General features: G+C 47.0%; 1 protein-coding gene across 2 annotated transcripts in view; it reads left to right on the top strand.

Annotated features, from left to right (window-relative positions):
- Positions 1-23,072, top strand: part of ERN1 (endoplasmic reticulum to nucleus signaling 1) — a 91,365-nt gene that overhangs the window by 60,767 nt on the left and 7,526 nt on the right. For both annotated transcript variants that reach the window (XM_030922959.1, XM_030922958.1), the window contains 13 exons: positions 1,746-1,847; positions 3,100-3,361; positions 4,724-4,802; positions 5,869-6,034; positions 9,408-9,526; positions 11,941-12,132; positions 13,636-13,909; positions 14,760-14,850; positions 15,157-15,346; positions 16,237-16,336; positions 16,632-16,831; positions 20,420-20,567; positions 21,642-21,769. In XM_030922959.1, coding sequence (XP_030778819.1) covers positions 1,746-1,847; positions 3,100-3,361; positions 4,724-4,802; positions 5,869-6,034; positions 9,408-9,526; positions 11,941-12,132; positions 13,636-13,909; positions 14,760-14,850; positions 15,157-15,346; positions 16,237-16,336; positions 16,632-16,831; positions 20,420-20,567; positions 21,642-21,769 — 2,051 coding nt within the window. The remainder of the gene's footprint in view (positions 1-1,745; positions 1,848-3,099; positions 3,362-4,723; positions 4,803-5,868; positions 6,035-9,407; positions 9,527-11,940; positions 12,133-13,635; positions 13,910-14,759; positions 14,851-15,156; positions 15,347-16,236; positions 16,337-16,631; positions 16,832-20,419; positions 20,568-21,641; positions 21,770-23,072) is intronic.

The following is a 23,072-nucleotide window of genomic DNA, read 5'->3' as shown; positions in this document are numbered from 1 at the left end:
AGTCTGTTCGTTAAAGCAAGTCTCGAGGCCAACTGAGAATCAAGGGTAGAGATACAGAATCGGCCTCTTGATGGGAAGAGTAACATGCATATTACAGGAATGGGAAGAATTGGTGGTAGTGACCTTTAGAGATGTTCTACTTCAGTCCTCCCTCAGGCTGCAGTAGTTTACAACCCTCCCACGCCCTCCAAAGACCCCCAAAATCCAATCCCAGCATCAGTCCCAAAATCTCATGTCTCGTGATCTGCATCAGGTCTGGAGGTGGATGATGTTCTTCAGGTGTAGCTCCTCTTGATTGGAGACCTGTGAATTAAAGAGACAGGGTCTTTCTCCCCTTCCCATCCCCCACCCAACATACAGTGGTGAGACGGAGACAGGATAGCTGCAATAAACATGTTCACTCAAAAAAGGGCAGGAAAGAGAAACACATATCACACATTGGACCTTGGTAATTCTGAAATCTAGCCAGGCACATGTTTTCAGGTTCCCCTCCTCCAGGGGTAGGGAATATTCCTTCATTAGGGCCCAGTTTTGCCCTCTGGGATTAGTTCCCTAATATAGTGCTCTCAGTGGCTCTTGGTTCTACCCTCTGAGAAGTCCTTTCTTTTCCGTAACAAATGGCCAGTTTTGTGTCTTTCTCAGTCTGTTCCTTGTCCATTGAAATTTGGGGATCTAAAAGCCCTTTTTTTCAATTTGACTATCTCTGATCCTTTTAGTCTATGCTAATACCACTCCTTTAAAAACTATGTGAGCTTCCCATGTGTCAAATTATAGTCTATTCCATTAGAAAAAAACCATACCCACAAGTCTCTAGACTTTGGAATGTGAGTTTAGAACTCCTTTGATGCAGAGGGTGTATGAGGGGCCGCCTTAAAATCTTTTGGAGGTCTCAAAGAAGGATCTTACAGCTTAACCTTTGATTTTATTGATCTTTACCCTGAGCCCATTTTTTGTTGCTGGCAGTACCCTGGATTTGATCTTTTCCCTAAAGTTGTTTTTTATAATGAGAATCTTTTCCAGCAGTATTCAGTCCTGGACCCTTTATATTTCCTCTGTATTCTGCTGAATAATTTCTTCCTCAGCTCATTTGTCTCACAGTATATCATAGACAGCTAAGAGAAACCAACATTCTCTGCTTTCTGTCTGGAAATCTCCTTAGTTGGATCCCTGAGTTGATTAGATATTTTTTCTGTCTTCCAAGTTACTGCAAGCAATAGTCACACTCATCATGGCACCCTCCACAAGCTGGGTCACCCCGTTTCCACTTTGAATAGCAGTGCCACCTCTGCACTAGCAAGTCTCCACCAACCTTTTTGTCAGCCTCCCAGCCTCCACCTACCAGCTGGTCCCAAAGTCAATGCCACATGCTTTAGGTGTTTGTTATGGCGCCATCCTGCTTCAAGGTGCCAGTTTTTGACTATCAGCAATCCATTGCTATGTAATAAGGCACCCCAAACCTTAATGGCTAACAACAACAACCATTCTATTGCTCACGATTCTGTGAGCCGTGAGTCCAAGGGCATAGCAGGGGTGGCTCGTCTCTGCTTCCACATGCTGTCGGCCAGGCTCACTCATGTGTCTGGGACTTCAGTTCTCCTCACATTGCCTTTCTGTATCAAAATGGATAGTCTGGACTTTTTGGCCTACAGTTTAGGGAGGATTTGTTTGTAATTAGATAAGGACCACACCTCAGTATGTACTGTGGCCCCTCTGTGGTAATGGGCTGGCTGGTCTGTGTTCTTTAGAATACACCATCACCATGTACGACACCAAAACCCGAGAGCTCCGGTGGAATGCCACCTACTTTGACTACGCAGCCTCACTGCCCGAGGACGACATGGACTACAGTAAGTGCTCTCTGCTGGATTTCACAAGCTTGGGCCAGTACTTTTGACCTATGTGGAATCAGTTGCTCCAGAAAGTAGGATTTTCTTTTAAGATACTGTTTGTCACCAGGTTCTTTCTTTCCATGGATTTTTCATGGGCTTATGGTAAATACTTCCCACAGTCAATGTGCAGGGACCTTGGTGAAGTCTGAAGGGAAACCGAAGTAAAATGATGACAAGCTTAGCCAGAGAGGAAGGAGGACACCCCTTGTTGAGTCTTTCTATGTCACAGAAGGAATTTACTGCAAGCCCATGGAAAGTAGAAGTAAAATCAGCATAGGCCATTAACAACCCTGTCAAGGCCTCTCTGCAAATGTGACTCATCCCTAGTTATTTCTGCAGTTAACATTCACCCCGCTCAAATGAAAACTAAAAACCAATTCTGTCACCTTAACATTGGTGTCAAAGTTGGACTCTGCCTTTTCTGGTCAAGGACCTAGAATATTTTCGTTTTTCTCTGAGGACTCCTTTGTGAATCTCATGGGACAGTGTCAGTGGTTCAGGTCTGACTTTCAGGGTGTTTTTTTTTTGTTTTTGGGGGGGTTTTCTTGAGGCAAAGTTGCCCGGGATGTGTGCAGGGGTGCAGTCATGGCTCACTGTAGCCTCAAACTCCTAGGCTCAAGCGATCTTCCCACCTCAGCCTCCTAAGTAGCTGGGACCACAAGCACGCACCACCACTCCCCTACCTCCCCTGGCTAAATTTTTTTTTTTTTTTTTTGTAGAGATGGGGCTCTAACTATGTTGCCCAGGCTTGTCTTGAACTCCTGGACTCAAGTGATCTTCCCACCTCAGCCTCCCAAAGTCTTGGGCTTACAGATATGAGCCACCACAGCTGTCCCTGACTTTCAGTTTGATCGATGGGTTTCAAGTGACTGCTATGAAATGCCAGATTAATAGGCATCTCCATTGGCTCCTTTCTCCTCAATATTTACTCTCACTTATTGAATAGAATGGTAAAGCACATCACCAAATAAATTGCCTTTGGGAGAGTGATCCTATTCTGTGTTTATAAGCCAGCCAGTTCCCAGTGTCTTGATATTATAGAGACTAAGTGAGTTCATTGGAAACAAGTTAAATTGCTCAGAGGAGATCTGAGAATATTCCAGAAGTCTTATTTCCTCTAACTGAGTGACTACAGCCTGCCACAAGAGTAGAGGATGTGGTTTCAAGATGGGGTGAGACTCAGCATGCTTTGTTTATTTGATCTGTACAGAGATGTCCCACTTTGTGTCCAATGGTGATGGGCTGGTGGTGACCGTGGACAGTGAATCTGGGGATGTCCTGTGGATCCAAAACTACGCCTCCCCTGTGGTGGCCTTTTATGTATGGCAGCGGGAGGGTCTCAGGAAGGTGATGCACATCAATGTCGCTGTGGAGACCCTGCGCTATCTGACCTTCATGTCTGGGGAGGTGGGGCGCATCACCAAGTGGAAGTACCCGTTCCCCAAGGAGACAGAGGCCAAGAGCAAGCTGACGTGAGTTGGGAGCTCGGGGAAGGAGAGGGCGGCCATGGCCTTTGTGTTCTGGTGCTGTTGCAATGTAGCAGGCCCTGCACGGGAGGCCAAAGACAGGACAGTCTCTGAAGCCATGAGGAATATCCAGAGCCACGACTGCCTCGTTCGGAAACCTCAGAACAGAAGAGCTGAGGGGCACCCATTAAAGCTTCAGAATTCTTAAATATTACATAAAAATCATGAGTGGGAGGTGCCGGGCACCATGGCATACACCTGTAATTCCAGCTACTTGGGAGGCTGAGGTGGGAGGATTGTTTGAGCACAGGAGTTTGAGGCCTACCTGGGCAACGTGGCAAGACCCTCCCCCTGCTGCCACACACACACAAATAAAGGTGGGGATAGGAAAGAGACTGCCAGTATAAGTATAGTTTGGATCTATCTTAGGTGGTAGGGATGCAAGAGACTTATTTTTTTAACTTTCTATATTTTCTAAATTTTTAGGTTATATTCATTTTAAAAATCAGAAAAAAAAATAGTTAACAGTGTGTGTCCAAGACTCAGCAGGCTTCTGTTCTCCATCCCCCTGTTATTAGCCTATCACTGAGTCACTTAAACTCCCCAAGCCTCAGTTTCTTACTTCATAGAGTTGTGTGGAAGATCAAATACGATAATGTGCCAGAGAGTATTTAGATTGTAAAACACCATTCAAATGTAAGATATTCATTGAGAGAGGTTTAGATAATGTAGTGGATGACCGATCAGGTGGACTCTGGACAGTAAGCAGAAGGGCCAGGGGGTGTAGCTCTCCTCATTTTCCATCTCCCTGATGTCCCACATGGGGACAGACTATATAGCTGAGGAACCAGAAGTCTCGCCAAGTCTGGAATTTCTTATGCATCCCTTTTGCTATCGGCATCCAGAGTAGAGCACCATTTCTCAGGAGTTCTGTAGGACCTCCAGGATCCTTAGAAAGCATGGGGCAGAATGGGGGTATTTTTGGTGGTCGCTGGAGTGCAAGTGTGTTGTACAGGGTCGTCTGAGGGGCCTCGGCGGTGGTGATAAGCACTCAGTCTCGTGGATGGCCATTGGATGTAGTCCTTTCTGCAGGCATCATGGGCATTGTCTAGTCCAGCCCTGCAATTTTGCTGAGGCTTGCCATTAAGTGGCTTGTCCATGTTTCTGCAGTGAGTGACAGCTGGGACTAAAGTCCTGTGGCCCTGTTCCCAGGGCAGTGCCCCACCTTCACACCCCTACTGCTTTCCTCCATGTCTGGGGGGTTAATGCGGTCATCCCTGTGGGTGGTATTTGGGGTTATGATTCCTCCTTTCTGTGGGATCTGGAAATTAAATGACTCTGGAATGCATGTATCTGTTTTTCTCTTAGGCCCACTCTGTATGTTGGGAAATACTCTACCAGCCTCTATGCCTCTCCCTCAATGGTACACGAGGGAGTTGCTGTCGTGGTAAGTCCACTATGGAGGGCTCACAGCTGCCTAACTGCTTCTATTCCATTTTAGCAAAGAATGACTTTGCTATGCACAAGCATACTGCGGGTTAAGCATGCAAAATACAAATCTTAAATTCTCAAAAACAGTTTCTGCACATGACACATTCTACTTTGAAAGAAAGATACATGACAGAAACAGCTTCTTAAAGCTGAGGAATCCCTGATTATTTCCTTTTGCTTTTGTGGTCAAATCTAAACTCCCCAGACTGGTGTTCATGACTCTCCTTAATCCAGTCCCACGATGCCGTTCTGCCATCCTGTTAGTTTCTCTGTGTGAGTTACATGACCCAAGCAAGTACACCTTCTCCCTGACTTCTACAAGCTTCCTGTTCATCTTTCCCCAGGGCATTTGTTCAGGCTGCTCCTCACCTCACGCTTCAAGTGCCCTTTCTTCTTCCTTTTCCCTACTCAAACCCTTTGCATGCTTTTGCAATCTCTCCAAGCCTCCTTGGGCCTCACCAGCCTGCCTTGAACATTCTGTCTCTAAAAGTCCGAGGCATCATAATCCTAGCTGTTTGTCTTGATCCCTGCAATGCTTGGGCTGTGTGGTTGGCTCTCTTGTCTTCCCAGTGAGTTGGGCGACTGCTCCTGTGAGCAGACAGCGCCTGCCTCTGTCGTAGTTCCAGCAGCACCTGAGCCAGCACCGGCTGTGTGGGTGGACTTTATTCCACCCCGTTGGTTGCATCACTTGTGACTGACAGAGATATCCATTCGTTCTCCTTCACTTATGTCTGCTTCTCATAACAGCGTCTTGGAGTTCTACACACACACTTCTTGTTCCCCAGTACCCAGACATAAGAATCTGAAAAGACATCCATAAAGACATCAGTGCAGCTTGTCACATCCTGAGAGAGGAGCTTCTTTGCCCAGAGTTGGGCCTTTGTGTCCTTGTCCTTTGGGCTCTGTCCTGGACTAGCCCTGCACTAGAAATCGCTCACCTTTCAGGACAGTGGCTGGGATGGTGTGCTATGGGACCGGCTCTCCCTTCAGGGCTCCTGACCCTCACTGCACCCTCTCCACAGCCCCGCGGCAGCACACTTCCTTTGCTGGAAGGGCCCCAGACTGATGGCGTCACCATTGGGGACAAGGGGGAGTGTGTGATCACGCCCAGCACAGACCTCAAGTTTGATCCCGGACTCAAAAGCAAGAACAAGCTCAACTACTTGAGGAATTACTGGCTTCTGATAGGTAAGAGCGGGTCTCCCACAGTAGCCAGAGGTGACAGCATGCTGCCTCCTGGTGGTCAACCACCGGCCCTGGTAGTTACACCGTACTCAGCTCGGAAGGCCTTGTGCTCAGAGCCTTTCCCGGCTGGCCCCTGAGACCTTGGGACATTTTTACCCCCCAAGGAAAATCAACAAGTTAACTGTGTTTCTGAGTCAGTTTTTGAAAACTGTTTAATGTTCCAAAACCCAGGTACTAAATCATGTAAACCTTGTATGATTATCTGACATTAAGCCCTTCAGAATGCATTTCCTCATTCCTCACAGCCACCCTGTGTGAGGTAGGTACCCTCGTCATTTCCATTTTATAGTTAAGAAAACTGAGACTGTTTCTATGGAAGAATTAACTTGGGGTCCGTGTGGGCATGAGGGTGAGGGGTTTGAGAGGCAAGGGCTGAAGACCCAGGAGGTATGAATTCCCAGGATGGGTTGAGAGCAGCAGAGTCGGGCTGGTTGTGGTTCTAGGGCAGTATCGTCCCAGGTGTGTGGGAAGGTCCCTTTTTTCCTCTCTCTCTTGTTTTTGCTGCCATCAGTAATGGCCAGGGGTTGAACTAGAGGCCCTGTCCCAAGAGAGATAAGAAGTTGAGATGACACCCAAAGGCAGCGAGTGTGACAAACGAAGGCAGAGGTGAGAAGAGCTGTGTTCCTAGCGAGTGTGCCAAGTCATTAGAGCAGGAGGGAGTTTTCTTGAAATGCACCTGCCCTTCCTGTGCCCCACCCCCCACTGTTCTGCCACCTCCCAGCCCCAGTAGGGGCAGAGCAGGGCAGGAGGTCAGTCGGGTGCTGGAGCACCGAGGGGCCGATGCAGTTTCTTCTCTCTGTTCTCTCCCTCTCATGCTTGCTGCTGACAGGTACTAGGGGAGAAAGAGGTCAAGGCTGGGGCTCTAGAAAAGAGATGTGGGGCAGCCGGGAGCATGTGGGGATGAGGAAACAGTAGAATCTGCCAGGCAGTGTGGTGTGGGTGGGGATGTGTGTAACCAGGTGTTACGGGGGGAACCAGATATCCTTGAGCCCTGATCCCTTTCTTTATAGATTGTCAAGGTCCATTTCTTTTTTCATCCTGATTCCTTGTAGCCATTTTTATTTTATTTTTACCAAATAACAGGTAAAGGAGATGACAAAATAATAATATGTTTTTACTAACAGAAGTAGTTGGAGGAGCATGTATGAATAGGCCCATGGTGAGAAAAAAATAACTAATGAGCAGAGGCCATTGCAATTACAAGGCTGCTCAGCATTACCGGCCAGTTAAGGGGCTCACAGACTGCCCAGCAGTGATTAAGAAGATGTGTATATATGAGAATAAGGAAATGTGTATATATGAGAATACAGAAAATATGGGGGCAGGGAGTCTTCATGGTTAACTTGTAAAATGAGATCCCTTTAAAATGGAAAGGTTGTCCAAGTAAGAAAACTGCAAAAACAGCAAAGTATAAGGAATCTATTAAGTGTAAGGATCCCACAATTCGAAAGCCTCTTTGGAGGAGCTCCAAAGCTCATCATCTTAAAATATGACACTGAGACTGTGGCAGTGTCTCCTGTTGACGAGGACCCTTCTGTGTCCAAATGTGTCCTTTCATTTTCTCTTTGTGGAAAACATTAAAGATATTCCAGGTTGTCATTAATCTTTAAAATACAAGGATCCAATTAGCTTGAGAGGCATGGTCTCTGGGTTGCCCCAGAGCCATGGCCCTGACCTTGGGTGCTTTCGGCATCAGAGCTTAGTTAACTAGGCATATATAAGCCCAGGAGAGCCTGATTCAGTAGGTCTGGGGCAGGGCCTAGCCATCTGCTTTTTGCTCTGGAGTCTGGACCTAAGAGATAATGATAGATGAACATAGTATTTGTACAAAATGTTTAGCGGTCTCATGAGTAAAGTTGTACAGTGGTTGGTCCAGCATGTGCAGTGTGATATTAGTGAAGGCCCAGCTCCGGGAGAAGCCTGTTTACAAGAAGGTTGACAGGAGGACTAGGGGGATTCAGGCTAATGCCTTCCATAGCAGTCTCTTGGCAGGTGTCCTACCAGACAGGTAGGACTCTGAGCACTGAGTGGGTATTGTGGGAAGGGCAGAACACTGCTGCGCAGCGTGGCATGTGGAAGAACACCTCACTTTTCTTAGACCATAGGTCTCTTGTTAGTGAGCCTCAGAGTTACCCGCACATACTCACGTTCAGATTCCTGGGCCCTACCAGCAAGTCTGATTCAGAGGTCTGAAGTGGGCAGACCACACATGGAGAAATCCTGCTCCCAAGCAAAGCATGTCTCAGAGCTCCTTGGTACACAAGAGAAAGTAGTGGTGGCTCAAAACAAAAGTAGGTTTCCCTTAAAGAACGATATTATGTTGTAGATAGAGAACTGACCTAAAGATGGGGAATCAAAGAGGAATTTTCCAGATCAAGAAATGTACATTGCTTAGACTAGTTCCTGTTTGTTGTCATCTTGGCATGTATATCATGAAATCTTTGATAGGTTTAGGGGAACAATGGAAAGATCATAAGGTGAAAGAGATGTGAGTCAGAGTGAGATCTGCTCATGGCGAGAGAACAGAGAGGAAAGTCAGCCAGGCTGCTGGCAGCCTAATCTGAAAAAGTGACCTGGCTCTTTGGGGCAGTATGTGGACTCATTTTTAGAGATGAATGGATTATCAAGCCCTATCAAATCCCAGTTCCTTATTCTAGTCAGCTTTGTATCTCTTACAGTAATTGCACACAATAGATGCTCAATAAATGCGTAATGAATGCTCACTCAGTAGCCATGCAATAGTTGTGTAGTGAACAGCGAATGAACGTGGAGCGAGCTATGGCCCCATCCATCTAGCAGGTGTGTCCTACTGCTCTCTTGCAAGTAATGTACCACTTTCCCAGATGGAAGCTCACATTTACGTAATAGTAGGACTAGAACTCCACCTGAGCAATTTAAATACCAAGATGGGAATTCGGCAGCCATAGAAGAGTGACGTTATAGGGGAAAGCATTGAAAGGAGAACTCCTTGAACTTTTAATGAAGCCTCATAATACTTCACCTGTGGATTGGACCCATGCAGCCCCATGAGCCTTGTGTCTGGTGCATCCCAAATGTCCTGATCCCTATCATGACAAGGACACTTCTTTGCTCCTCAGTAGGAGACACGGAATACTGTATTCTGCCATCAAGTAGTAAAGGTCCTGCTTTGATGGAATTTTCTGATAACTGCCACTCATTTTCTCTAACTCGCAGTCCTGCTGAGAGTTCGCACTGCGGGCCCCTTAGTGGGTAGCACCTGTTGCCTAAGTTTAGCGTTGAGTGCCACCACAGCTCGGGAAACTGTTCTCACTCAAGGTTTTGTTTCCTCTCATAGGCCACCATGAAACCCCACTGTCTGCGTCTACCAAGATGCTGGAGAGATTCCCCAACAATCTGCCCAAACATCGGGAAAATGTGATTCCTGCTGATTCAGAGAAAAAGAGCTTTGAGGAAGTGAGTCAGGGGGTTGTTGGTGTTAGGTGTTGGGAGGTGAGGCATTAGACTTTGACTTTGCCTTCTGAGCGTGCAGCCTAGTCTGGAAGGGAAGAGGAATGCACCAGAATGCAGAGCAAACAACATAAATGGTTAAGGGCTAGTGGAGAGGAATAGGAAGCAACTCGTGAAGGAAGGTGCAGGAAAGGCAGCAGAACCAAGCTAGACCTGGACCTGGATGAATGGGTAGGATTTGGCCGAGTGGAGGGAGCAAGGGGGCACAGGAGGGATGGTACAGCAAGGGCAAAGGCCTAGGTGGGAAGAATGCTGGTGTGCCCAGCTCTCAGGCCAGACCCGAGGCTACAAAGCAGGGAGTAGTAGGAAATGGGCTCACATGGGTAAAAAGGAACCATGTTACAGGGCCTGGAACAAGCCCTGTGGAGGAGTTAAGAGTTGTTGAAGGCTGGGTTGGATGGCTCACATCTGTAATCCCAGTGCTTTGGGAGGCCAAGGGAGGAGGATTGCTTGAGCCCAGGAGTTTGAGAGCGGCCTGGGCAATATACCAAGACCTTACTGCTAAAAAAAAAAAAAAAAAAAATTGTTGAAGAAGTGATGAGACCTGAAGTTTTATGAAGCAGACAGAGAGTGGCCTGAGACTATTTGCACAGAGTTCCAGGGGCTCTCTCAGCACACCTTGGCCTAAAGCCAGAGGAGAGGGAGTAGAAAGGACTCCAGACCGGGAGCTGAAAGCATCAGTTGAGGAATTCAGCAGCCCCACAGAAGTCAACCTCATTCTCCTTCCTCTCTCTCCTCTGCTGGCACCCCCTGTTAGCTTTACCCAGTCAGAAACGACAGGGGGTTGGGGAGGCCATTGCTTTGGTCCATACAGTTCAGCATTCTGGGGCACAGAGCCGGTGGAGGAGGTGGAAGGGTGGCTCTGTAGGAGGGAACTCAACATGGCCAGGGAAGGGGAAGAGGGGACGTCTGAGGCTTAGCGAGCTATTCAGGCTTGGCAGCTTCGGCAGCCCTGCCATGGAGGGCCCAGGGACAGAGACACACCTGGGCTACATGAGCAGGGTCAGAAGAAGAAGAGAATGGCTGACTAATGCAGAGACCAAAAGCACAACAAATTCGGTTGAGAGATTTAGATTTTATCCAGAGACAAAGGAAATTGTGGACTTTCAAGATTCCAGGGCCCAGTATCTGTTTACCATCATCTATGGAGGGAGCCCGGTTGGAGAAATACGTTGATTCCTAAAACAGCAATCTCAAACAGCATTGTCCTATAATCTTATTAAAGTCCTGCGTATTCATTGTTGAACACTTAGAAAATAAACACATACAGAAGAAAATAAGACAGTGCCCTTAATTTAACACCCAGAGGTCAGATCTTTACATTTAACCATCTAGTCTTGGATAACAGTCTTTGAAAAAGTAAGTATTAAAATACTCTGAGGTGCATCTGTATGGTGATGAGACACACAGATGTCCCTGGCCACATGCCCAGATGCCTCCTCTACACTCTGCAGGCCACAAACCCCCCAAAATGTGGGAGGCACTGTGGGAGAGACGCGAACAAGAAGGGTACACCTGGAAGGGGAGAGAACATTCTAGGCAGCCATCTGGGGGAGGGGTGAAATGGTGTGAGTGTGCGGGAAATTTAGCACGTGGGAAATTCAGCATGTGCCGGGGAGGCTGTGTTAGTTTTGTTGGGCAGATGATAACTGCATACCTGGAATACTAGATATTTGAGAATGAATCAGTGCATTTTTCTAAATGCATGTTCCATGAAGTCTTGGAGATTCTGAGGAACTCTAAGGAAGCTCCATTTTTATCTGATTTAATTTTGGGCTTCTAAATTTTCTTTAACAAACGCTTCTGATGCTTCTTAAAAACTTTGAAGAAATAGTGGACTACTGGAATAAATTATATTTTTGGGATTGCACTGACGGTTTACAGGCAACACAAAACTGCTTTATTACTTTCTAGCCATGCGTCTCCGTATACGTGCGAATTTCCTTTTAATGAGAAATGGTATTATTAAATCAAATACCAACTTTTCACCAGACTTTGCTACAGATGACTTCAGAGTTTTCCCGGATACTGAACCTACCATCAAAGGAGGAAGTGTTTGCCTATTTGAGGATTTTCAAAAAAAATATGTAGGGTCTGAAGACACCTGCCAAAAGTATTGCTCCAAAAACTATTTTTGAATAATGATAACCTCACTGCAAAGATGCATGGTCTCTGAAAGCAATTGCTTTGAAGGAGGCAACAATTATCTGCCTACATGATCTTTGGTGAGCTTAAAACAAATACAACACCCTGCAGTACAGTCATATCCTTGTAAACAGTGATTGCCTCTCTTGATTGCTGGCCTCATCTGTATCTGGCTACAAATTTTGCAGTGATGTCGCAACTCTCTCCCATGCAAGGTTATCAACCTGGTTGACCAGACTTCAGAAAACGCACCTACCACCGTGTCTCGGGATGTGGAGGAGAAGCCCGCCCATGCCCCTGCCCGGCCCGAGGCCCCCGTGGACTCCGTGCTCAAGGACGTGGCCACCATCATCCTGAGCACCTTCCTGCTGATTGGCTGGGTGGCCTTCATCATCACCTACCCCCTGGTAAAGCTCAGCACTTCCCCTTTGCCATCCACCTGTTTCTGGGGCTTCTCTGCCTGTCGCCTCACGTCAGTGAGATCCAGACAAAAACAACCAGCACATTTCGTTCCCCATTTAAAAGTCAGTGTTTATCTTCAAAAACATAATTAAAGAGACACTAGCCTCCCAGAAAAGGACAATTTGGTACCTAAATCTTAGTGTTTTTCAAGTAAGAGCTGATGTATAAGCCTTGCTCAAAGATGATTTTGAATAGTTACCTGTATTTTTAAAGAATAAGGATAATAGATGATGACTTTTCCTCTCTTAAAAACTGCCATTAGAACGTCTGCTGGGGAGAAGAACCAATAGAAGAAAAAAGAAGCTGCCCGTGAGATCAGCTTGTGTGAAAAAGGCAGCATGGCCATTCCATTACTTCCTAGTTGGAAATGAGCAGGCTCCGTAGTGGAGCAGGCTGTGGGTGGGATGAAATATGTGAGGGGAGTGGTCCTTCAGCAGGTTGCTCAGAGACGCTGTTACCTGAGCTCAGGGAGCTAATGACCCGCCCAGGATAGGGAATGACAGACCCTTTACGGCACTCCCCATTGGCACGTCTGCACCTGATGGTTTAACTTTTCACCTCACTCAGTCCTGTGAGGTCATCATTATTGACCTCATAGGTCAATAATGATTTTCTTTTGTCCACAAAGGAAGCAAGTAGACCCTGAGAAGCTAAGTTACTTTCCCCACGGGTACCCAGCTAGTAGGCAGCATTTCCAGGACTCCATCCCGTGGTGGAGGGAAGGAGAGATGACTCTCTGGTGGGTTGGTGGCTCACAGAAGTCCCTTCAGTCCACCTCCCGGACATGGGTAGGGATAATCACAGATCGCTGCTACTTCAGATAATTACAGAATGAATCCTCAGGTATTTGAGAGGCATGTGGCCACGGGGAAGGCAGTGGGATAAAAGGGGAAAGCAGGACCTTAGCCAGGCTCCCCATGTGTCAGCCCCACTGCCACCTCCTGGCAGTGTGTGTGCAGGGGACCACAGCTTCCTCACCTGCCCCTCTGGACTACTGAGCATCTGTGCGCTAGCCTCTAGCCAACACACAGACATGGTAGATGGCAAACCTGGGGCTTGCCTCCACCCACCACTGGCTCAGCCGTGCTACCTGTACTTCCTGTTTGGTTTCACCTTTGCAACAACTCTCAGACTTTCATAAAAATCACAGAATTTTAGAACCAAATGAAACTGGACAACCTAGAACACAGTCCTTCCCCTGGTGGCCATCCAGCCCCTCCTAGGGTTGGGGAGTGGGTTGTACAAGCGAGGATCTAACTAGTCGGCAGAAAGACCTCCAGTCGTCAAAGCGATTCTGCCTCCAGGTGCCTTCTCACTGGTCTCTTTGTGCCCTGTGGGGTCACATAAAATACACATGCTCCCTCTACCACTGGGACCTGTCCCTTCCCAGCTGCTTGTTTCCCTGTGGGAACAGCTGCCCTTGTCTGGATGTGGGTTTCTCTTCCCAGAGCATGCATCAGCAGCAGCAGCTCCAGCACCAGCAGTTCCAGAAGGAACTGGAGAAGATTCAGCTCCTGCAGCAGCAGCAGCAGCAGCTACCCTTCCACCCACCTGGAGACACGGCTCAGGACGGCGAGCTTCTGGACACATCTGGCCCATACTCAGAGAGCTCGGGCACCAGCAGCCCCAACACGTCCCCCAGGGCCTCCAACCACTCGCTCTGCTCCGGCAGCTCTGCCTCCAAGGCTGGCAGCAGCCCCTCCCTGGAGCAAGACGACGGAGGTAAAGCCAGTTGCCATCTTGATGCTGTTTCGTGTTTCCTTCGAGCACCTCCTGAGAAGTCCAAGGAGTCTCTGTAGGATTGTAAAGTGCCATTCTCAGGGATTCACTGTGTTCTCCTCTAACTGGCACTCTGGGGGTCTCTGCAGGAAGGCTTCTGCCCCATCCCTTGGCATCTCCCCCTCAGAGGGCCTTCTGGGGACCACCCTGGCCATCCCCGTCTTTCTCTACAAGGGCTGGGTGTCGCGGCTGACCAGAGGTGAGCTGCCCATTGGGCTGGAGAGAGTTCCCAGGGCCAGCTGGTGGCCAAGTGTGAAAGTGTCACAGTTGATCTGCTTTCCTCTGTGGAAGTTGGCTCAAGCCAGTTGTCAGAGCCCCAATTCTGAGGGAATTGGCACAGAGCTGGTGCAGGGACCTCAGAGCCCTCTGTCCCAGGCAGTCTCCTCATTTTACGTGTCCACCGCCGCCTCCTGAGTGTTTCAGTGCGGATCTTTACAGTGGACTTTCGTGGTTGTTGTTAACTAAATTAAACCATTCTAACTATATCACAATAAATATGTATAAGTATATGAAATGCTATGGAGAATCCCTGCCTTCCAGAAGGTTTTAAGATAAGCAATCACACAGTAAGGTAAAGGCAGAAACAGAATGCAGGGGCAGGGGGAAGAGGCAGCCCTGGGTGTACATGGGGAGCGGGCCTGGCAGGCTCTTCCTGAGCAGCAGTCTGGGGTGCAGTGCCTCTTAAATCCCATCTCTTAATCTGAGGTCAGGAAGCTTGCCACCACGTTAACCTCAAGGTTCTTTAGGTGATAATCTGTTTGAAACAATCTCTCTTTTTCCTGTTTTGTCCCAGATGAGGAAACCAGCATGGTGATAGTTGGGAAAATTTCCTTCTGTCCCAAGGACGTCCTGGGCCATGGAGCTGAGGGCACAATTGTGTACCGGTGAGTGGATTAGCCAGCCCCCTGCCCTCACTGCCTGGTGTCTAAGTTGCTGCCTGTCAGGTTGCGAGCCTGGTGCCAGGCTCAGAGCACAACAGGGTCAAAGCAGTGACCTAGGCACTTGGAGTCCCGCCTCCAGGGAGCTTGCACATAGAAGCATGATTCCGGGGCCACCAGGCAGTCAGTCGGGGCCCTCTAGGCTGGGAGGCATGGGAGGCAGTAGTTGAATGCTGTGGACCCAGGTTCTCACCTCATTTACACAGCCTGACTCGTGCTTACCAGACACAACTCCTGCTCCTCATCCTGCAGGGGCATGTTTGACAACCGTGATGTGGCCGTGAAGAGGATCCTCCCCGAGTGTTTTAGCTTCGCAGACCGTGAGGTCCAGCTGTTGCGAGAATCAGATGAGCACCCGAACGTGATCCGCTACTTCTGCACGGAGAAGGACCGGCAATTCCAGTACATTGCCATCGAGCTGTGTGCAGCCACCCTGCAAGAGGTGGATTTATTTATTTTTTTTTATTTTGTTAACTTTATTAAAGTCATAGCACTTTGGGAGGCCAAGGTGAGCAGATCACTTGAGTTCAGGAGTTTGAGACCAGCCTGGACAACATGGTGAAACCCCATCTCTACAAAGAAACCAAAAATTAGCCAGGCCTAGCACTGTGCTCCTGTAGCCCCAGCTACTTAGGAGGCTGAGGTGGGAAGATTGCTTGAGCCTGGGAGATCGAGGCTGCAGTAAGCAGTGATTGTGCCACTGCACTCCAGCGTAGACAACAGAGTGAGACCCCGTCAGAAAAAAAAAAAAAAAAAAAAGTCACAGTGAATTGTACTCATTTTAAATGTACAGCTTGATGAATTTTGACAAATGTCTATACCCATTTAACCACATACGCAGTCAAAATGTGGAGCATTTTCATCCCCCTAGTTGTAACAGGGTGGTCCCCCTCGCATGCCTGGGCAGTCTGCTTGCAGTTGGCATGTCTCTACCTCTTTGCCTCCAGGAAACCTGGACAGTTGCTCTTCCCATCTTCAGTCATGGCTGGTGTGGGCCTGAAGGATGCCAGTTGGTAACTCCAGGCTTTAAGATCATCCAGCAAATTCCTTTTGCTCAGTTTCCAGGCTTACCTTGAAACTGTATCAGTATCATTTGGATTCCTTTGTAGGTTCACCTATATGAGGCAATGAACTTGAGTTTCTTGCCTTCTTATCTTTCTCATTGTAAATTAGTAGATTGGAGCTTTGCTCCTTGTTGGAAAATATAGATTTAGACAGAATGTTGTCAGTAAAACTTCCTGTTTCTTTCTTAAAATGGTATCAAAGAAAACGAGCTGAGGGGCCAAGTCCTGAGGACTGTGTGCCGTGACCTCATTGTCATGTCTTTTGCAGTATGTGGAGCAGAAGGACTTTGCGCATCTCGGCCTGGAGCCCATCACCTTGCTGCAGCAGACCACCTCGGGCCTGGCCCACCTTCACTCCCTCAACATCGGTGAGAGGCCGCGCTTTACCAGGCCAGCAGCCTGGGTAGGGGTAATCAGTGGCCCAGGTGGGGCTAACCAGTAGCTTGGGTGGACCTTGCTTCTGTTCAATCTCTTGGCTACATCGCCAGTAGCAAAGATAAGTGGTGTAAGAATTTGAGGAGGAATCCTACATAGTTGAATACCAGAGCTTTTCGAGGTGGCGGCAGGCATCCTGGGAGTCTGACGAGGACATACTCCCCATTGGAGGAGGAGGCCTGGGGTCGCTCCTGGTAAGCATTGGACTAATCTGGAGTTCTCTATTAGTTCACAGAGACCTAAAGCCCCACAACATTCTCATATCCATGCCCAATGCACATGGCAAGATCAAGGCCATGATCTCTGACTTTGGCCTGTGCAAGAAGCTGGCAGCGGGCAGGCACAGCTTCAGCCGCCGATCTGGGGTGCCTGGCACAGAAGGCTGGATAGCTCCAGAGATGCTGAGCGAAGACTGTAAGGAGAACCCTGTGAGTAATAGGCTATGGCCCTTTGAAAACTACAGAACCAGCCCATTGTATCTTCAGGAGTAGAACCTTTAAATTCCAGGTTTGGGGGCTGGTGCCCTTGTAGCTGGAGAATGGCATTCCTTTCACCAAGAGCTTCTGTGTGAACTTTCTATGTCATCTCATGTTCAGGTGATTAAAGGGGCAAATGTGGGCAATTATCTATTTTTTTCGCTATTCTTCCAATTACTTGTTTTTTTGTTTGTTTGTTTTGTTGGTTGGTTTTCTGTTTGTTTTTTTGTTTGTTTTTGTTTTGAGACAGAGTCTTACTCTGTCACCCAGGCTGGAGAGTGTAGTGGCGTGATCTCAGCTCACTGCAACCTCCACCTCCCGGGTTCAAGCGATTCTCCTGCCTCAGCCTCCTGAGTAGCTGGGATTACAGGTACCTGCCACCACACCCAGCTAAATCAATCAGTTTTTAACCCCTTTTTAATTTTGGTAAACTTGGAAGTCAGGACTTGCATAGCGTGAGCAAACTTCAAGTTTTCATTATTTTTAAATTTTTTTGTTTTCTCAACTTATTTTGATAATTTTTAGACATAGAGAAAATTGAAAGAAAAAAATTTTTTAGAAGTGAAATCTCACTATTTTGCCCAGGCTGGTCTTAAACTTCTGGGCTCAGGTTTAGCCTCCCAAAGTGCTGGGATTACAGACGTGAGCCACAGCATCTGGCTGAAAGAATGTTAACATGAATACCTGTGTACCTCCACCTAGACTCAACGTTTGTTAAAACTTTTGCCACATTTGCTTTATCTTTACCTATTACTGAACCATTTGAATATAAGTAGCAGGCATCCTGACCGTTCACCCCTGAAGACCTCAGCACGTGTCTCCTAAGGAATACATTGTGTTTGCAACCACAATACCATTATCCCACCTCAACAATTAATGCTGTTTCTATCCATCATCTCATATTCAATCCATATTCAAATTTCCCCAGTTAGTCCCCAAATGTCTTTTATAGAGCTGGGTATTTAGCTACATACTGGGTTCGACACCTACTGGGTTTTGTATACCAGGATGGAATCAAGTGTCTTGCATTACATTTGATTCTGTCTCTTGGAATTTATACCTTTCCACCTATATTTTGTTCCATGTTGAAGTTCCATTTTGAAGAGTCCAGGCAGTGGGTTATAAAATGCCCCATTCTGATTTGTTTACTTGTTTCCTCATGACAACGTTGAACATTTCTCTGTATTCCTCGTATTTCCTGGAAACCAGAAGTTAGGTGTAGAAGCTTGATTAGGTTCAAGTTAAATGTTTTTGGCATGAATAGATCACAGGTCTCTGCATCAGCAAGCATGTGATGGCAGATTGTATCTGTAAGATTGTTATCACCTCCTCTTAGTGATGCTACAGCTGATCTTTCTATCATAAGGGTTCATTTCCTCCTCTGTTGTTAGTATTTGGGGTGATCCTTCAGCACAATGTGATATCCTGTTTACTGACAGTCACTCACGCAGTGGTTTAGCATGTGTTGATCACCCTTGCCTGAAGTACTCAGTTCAGTAGAAATTATTCTGCATTATTAGCTGGCATTTTTCTGTAAAGCAGAGCTTTCTTTTCACTTTCTTCTCTCTCTCTCTTTTTTTTTTTTCTTGATCACTATGGGCTCAAGGATTTTGAAACTAATGTTATAATCCATTTTCATCCTTTTTTTGTTATTTACTTCTTTTGATACACAAATTGTTCGAAATTTGGTCAACCTGGAACCCCTTCAAGCTGGCTTCTGCATCCATTTGCTAGGAGTGCACTCACATTTGAGCACCTTATTCTAGCACAGGTCACCGAGGCTCACCTTGGACTCTGCCCGATGGAGACCTGGATGGGTCAGCCATCTTGAGTGGATTAGATATGGTCCTCTCTTACCCAGCTCACTGGGGACCAGCAGCTGGTCAGTTCATCAAAGAAGTCAGTTACAGTGAAGAATCATAAAAACACGTACACATGCTGTAACACTGAATTTTAACTTCAAGTAATATAAGCCCTTAAGTTATAGAAATCTTGTACTGTAGGCTAAGGTCTTTTCAGATTTGGGTCTGACTGACTGGAGTCCTCATTTTCCACCTTGCATTAAGCACACTCCTGTACCACTTCCATGACTTCTGCATGGAGGCTTGGACACTTCAAACACTTCCTAAGCGATTTGAGAGCAGAAGCCTGGTTTTTAACGCTTCGTGACCCAGTCCCTTACAGCTGAATCCACCACACCGAATGCCGCAACAGCTCTTGTAACCATGCCCTTTCCTTTGTGGAGTCTTTCTAAAGATTCAGCTTACCTCAGAATTCGTGGCACTCATGTTTAACAGCTTATGGAATATTCAAATTACAAGGACAAGAGGCAACAATAAGTTTGGGAAAGAACATAATTGGAGCCAGGGAGGTTGGAAAGATGCCTCTTCACCTTAGTGTTGACTATGCTGGGGACAGCAGGTTGCACAGAGTGTAGGGGGCGTGGGAGACCCGGAGAGCTCTGGGAATCAGGGGCGAGTTCCAGCTGTGGTGACCATGTTCCTCCTGTCCTGAATCCAGCACCTTCCTAAGGGAAAATCTGGTGAGGTGGAATAAAGCATGGTAGGTTTGGGGATTGGAAGACCTGAGTCTCATCCTGGTTTGTCACATCCAGCAGTGACCCTGAGCTTGTCATGCAACCTTTCTGTCCACATTCTCATCTGGGGATGAAAGTATTTGCTCTGCTTACCTCATGATGTTGTTGTGAGGCTGAGAGTGCTGTGTTGTTCAAGGTGTGTCTCCTCCAGCATGGGAGTCAATGAACCCCTGGTTCCTCTCACTAGACCCTCAGTTCACCTGGTGGAGAATCTCAGAGGCGGGCCCTAGTAACAGGGACCTGAGCTGTGCTCAGGAACCACCCTGGTGTTACACCCCAGGTAGCATGAGCTAAAAAATACAAACGTACATTTCCCTCAAAGGAAGCTCGTCTGTAGACACAGAATGGTTTCATGGCATAAGTGAGAGGCTTTCTCGGATTAACATCAAAAATGACCTCCTTGGTAACTTGTCAGATAGTTTGTTTCTGGGGCTGTTTTTGAATCATAAGCTGTTTTATTCACTTACTAGCAATTTTGATACCTACTGTGTGCAGGCACCATTCTGGGCCCTGGGGGTACAGCAGGAAAGCAATGACACAGAGACCCTGCCTGTGAGCACTTTCATGTTGGGGGTAAGGAATATATAACAGCCAGGAGTGCTTTTGATGGGCCAAGCACTGTCGCAAGCAACCATTTTTGCATACTAATGCATCTCTCTTGACAACAACCCCATGAGGAGCATGCTGTCAGTGTCCACATCTCACATGAGAGGGAACCAGGGGCTTCCAGGTGGCTCCAAGCCCAGCTTCTCCACTGTGACTTCTGACACCCATGCAGTGCTGCAGGTTACCCCTCACTGCTCTACGCAGTTCACATATATCAGCTGATTATCCCAGAACACCTTCCAGGTGGCAGAAGCAGCAGCAGTGCTCCTCCCTCCCTGGCTGTGAGTGAGGATGAAAACTCTGCTCCCACATTTCTCACGCCTCGTGTCTCTTTTCAGACCTACACGGTGGACATCTTTTCTGCAGGCTGCGTCTTTTACTACGTGATCTCTGAGGGCAGCCACCCTTTTGGCAAGTCCCTGCAGCGGCAGGCCAACATCCTCCTGGGTGCCTGCAGCCTCGAGTGCTTGCACCCAGAGAAGCACGGTGAGCAGTCCAGGGGTGGGGGTTGGGAGCAGCTCCTCAGCTGCCTCGGGTGGCCCCATGGAGCTGGGCTGGTGCCACCTCTGCACTCACAGAAGCCCTGGCGCCCCAGCTGCTCACCCCGCAGGCCTCAGGAACCTACAGACTTGTGCCAAATCTGGTAGAGGGTTGGCAGGGTTATCCCTGGGGCACCACCTTCTAAAGCTGAGACACTCCAAGATTCCTCCAGGTCACCAACTACTTGTGTGACCCAGGCAAAGCCCCCTTTGGAGACCTTCTTTTTCTACCTGGTGACATGAGGGTTAAATAATCTGTGGTCCCTTCCTGCACTGGCATTTGGGAAGACAGATTGTCTTCTCTCTTGTGAGGGCCAGTGGTCAGAAGGTGCGGTCCATGCTGGGCTGGGGACAGACAAGCTTTATCCTCACCCTGCTGGGCTGGTCTCCTGGTATGGGTGCAGCAAGTCTTTCTTTCAGACTTCAGGTTTTCCTTACTGGTAATTGGCCCATGACACTCCAATGCTGCCTTTTGAAAAAATTTAAACTAAATTATTGTTTTGTTTATGGTTGATTTTCCTTATTGTAGAAAACACAGATTAGCATAAAGGCCCGTATAGTCCCATTATACAGGGATAAATGATGGCTATTAATACCTTTGCATATACGTTGTTCTAGTCATTTATCTAGACGTGTATGCATATTTTATAAAAATATGGTTAAATCCTGCATCCTGTTTTGCAACATGCATGTTTTGCAACGTCACCTTGAATGTCTCTCCACATCAATCCATATTTAGCCACAGCCGCATTTTAACAGCTCATGGCCCAGTGTAGGGAGGCACAGTAATATATCCACTCAGGCTTCTGATGTTGGATGTTCCCAGTCACTTCCTTCACAAACCATGCAGTGAGGACTCACCTCATTGGCTGAGGTTTTGTGTCTGTTCCTAATTATTTTCTTGGAATAAATTCCTGTGAATAGAATCATAAATGAGAGGGTATGCAGCTTTTTAAAGCTTTGGTATTTCCCTGTGACTTTGGACTGGTAATCGTGAGTTGCTTATTTTCCTCCTTTATAGAAGACGTCATTGCACGTGAATTGATAGAGAAGATGATTGCGATGGATCCTCAGAAACGCCCCTCAGCGAAGCACGTGCTGAAACACCCATTCTTCTGGAGCCTAGAGAAGCAGCTCCAGTTCTTCCAGGTAGAGACGTTTGTTCTCTTTATCCAGAGTCTTCATTTAATGTTTTTCAGATTTTGAAAATATAGAAAAGGACAAAGAATAAAACAAATTGCCTATTACCCTAAAACAGAGAGATAATCATGGCTGATGTTTTAATGTTTTCTTCATATATAAAAGTATAACTGGGATCTAACCATATATACAGTTTTAGAACCTGCTTTTTTTTTTCAACTGTACATGATATTCTAAGTATCTTTCATGTTAAAGTTCTAAAATTCCAGTGATCGTAGCATTCTTTCATATGGATGCGCCGTAATTGTTAAGCTTTATATTATGGAATTTCCAAATATATAATACATAAATGTTTAAACACTGTAACGAGCACTCCTTTATTCATCCCTCAGGTTCAACAAGTATTAACCTTCACCCTCTCCCCTCCCCAGGTTATTTCAAAGCAAATCTCAGGCATCATATAATTTCATTCAAGTGTCTTAAGTTTATTTATTTATTTATTTATTTATTTATTTATTTATTTATTTTTTTTTTTTTTTTTGAGACAGCGTCTCACTCCGTTACCCAGGCTGGAGTACAGTGGTACAATCTTGGCTCAGTGCAACCTCTGCCTCCCGGGTTCAAGTGATTCTCCTGCCTCAGCTACCTGAGTAGCTGGGATTACAGATATGCACCTCCACGCCTGGCTAACTTTTTTTGTATTTTTAGTAGATATGGGATTTCACCATCTTGGCCAGTCTGGTCTTGAACTCCAGACCTCAGGTGATCTGCCTGCTTCAGCCTCCCAAAGTGCTGGGATTACAGGCATGAGCCACCATGCCCAGCCCAAGTGTCATAAATTTAAATGCTTTCTTATATTGTATTTGTTTCTATCATCTTTTACACAGTCTTTGCCCAGATCTCATTTTGCTTAAAATAGGTTCTGCACAGTTAGAACTCCTTTGGCGATTTGACTGTTTAAAAGCTTTGTGACAATGTCAGGTGACTTTTGAAGTGGTGACGTGTTTTTCAAAGTCTTCCATGTATGAATTGAACATAACTCACCAGATCGCCTCCTGCCCAGCGCGTGGCTCTGAAGAGCAGGCTTGTGGGGCAGTGCTTTTCCCCTTGGGTCCAGGCAGAGTGCAGTTTGGTGAGCACCATACTCAGAAGTGACCATCATGCTCTCCGGGGGTCGGACTGGGGCCTTGGCCAGAGGGAAGCCCCCAGAATGTAAGCTCCTCGAGGGCAGGAGTGCTTGACTACTGCATTCACTACTGTGTCCCTGCCTCCTGGCCCAAGGTGGGGGCTCAGAAACCATTCAGATGGATCG

The sequence above is a fragment of the Rhinopithecus roxellana genome, chromosome 19, assembly GCF_007565055.1.
Source record: "Rhinopithecus roxellana isolate Shanxi Qingling chromosome 19, ASM756505v1, whole genome shotgun sequence".
Taxonomy (NCBI): domain Eukaryota; kingdom Metazoa; phylum Chordata; class Mammalia; order Primates; family Cercopithecidae; genus Rhinopithecus; species Rhinopithecus roxellana.
The sequence above is the reverse complement of the archived record's forward strand: the minus strand, read 5'-3'. Positions and strand labels throughout refer to the sequence as shown.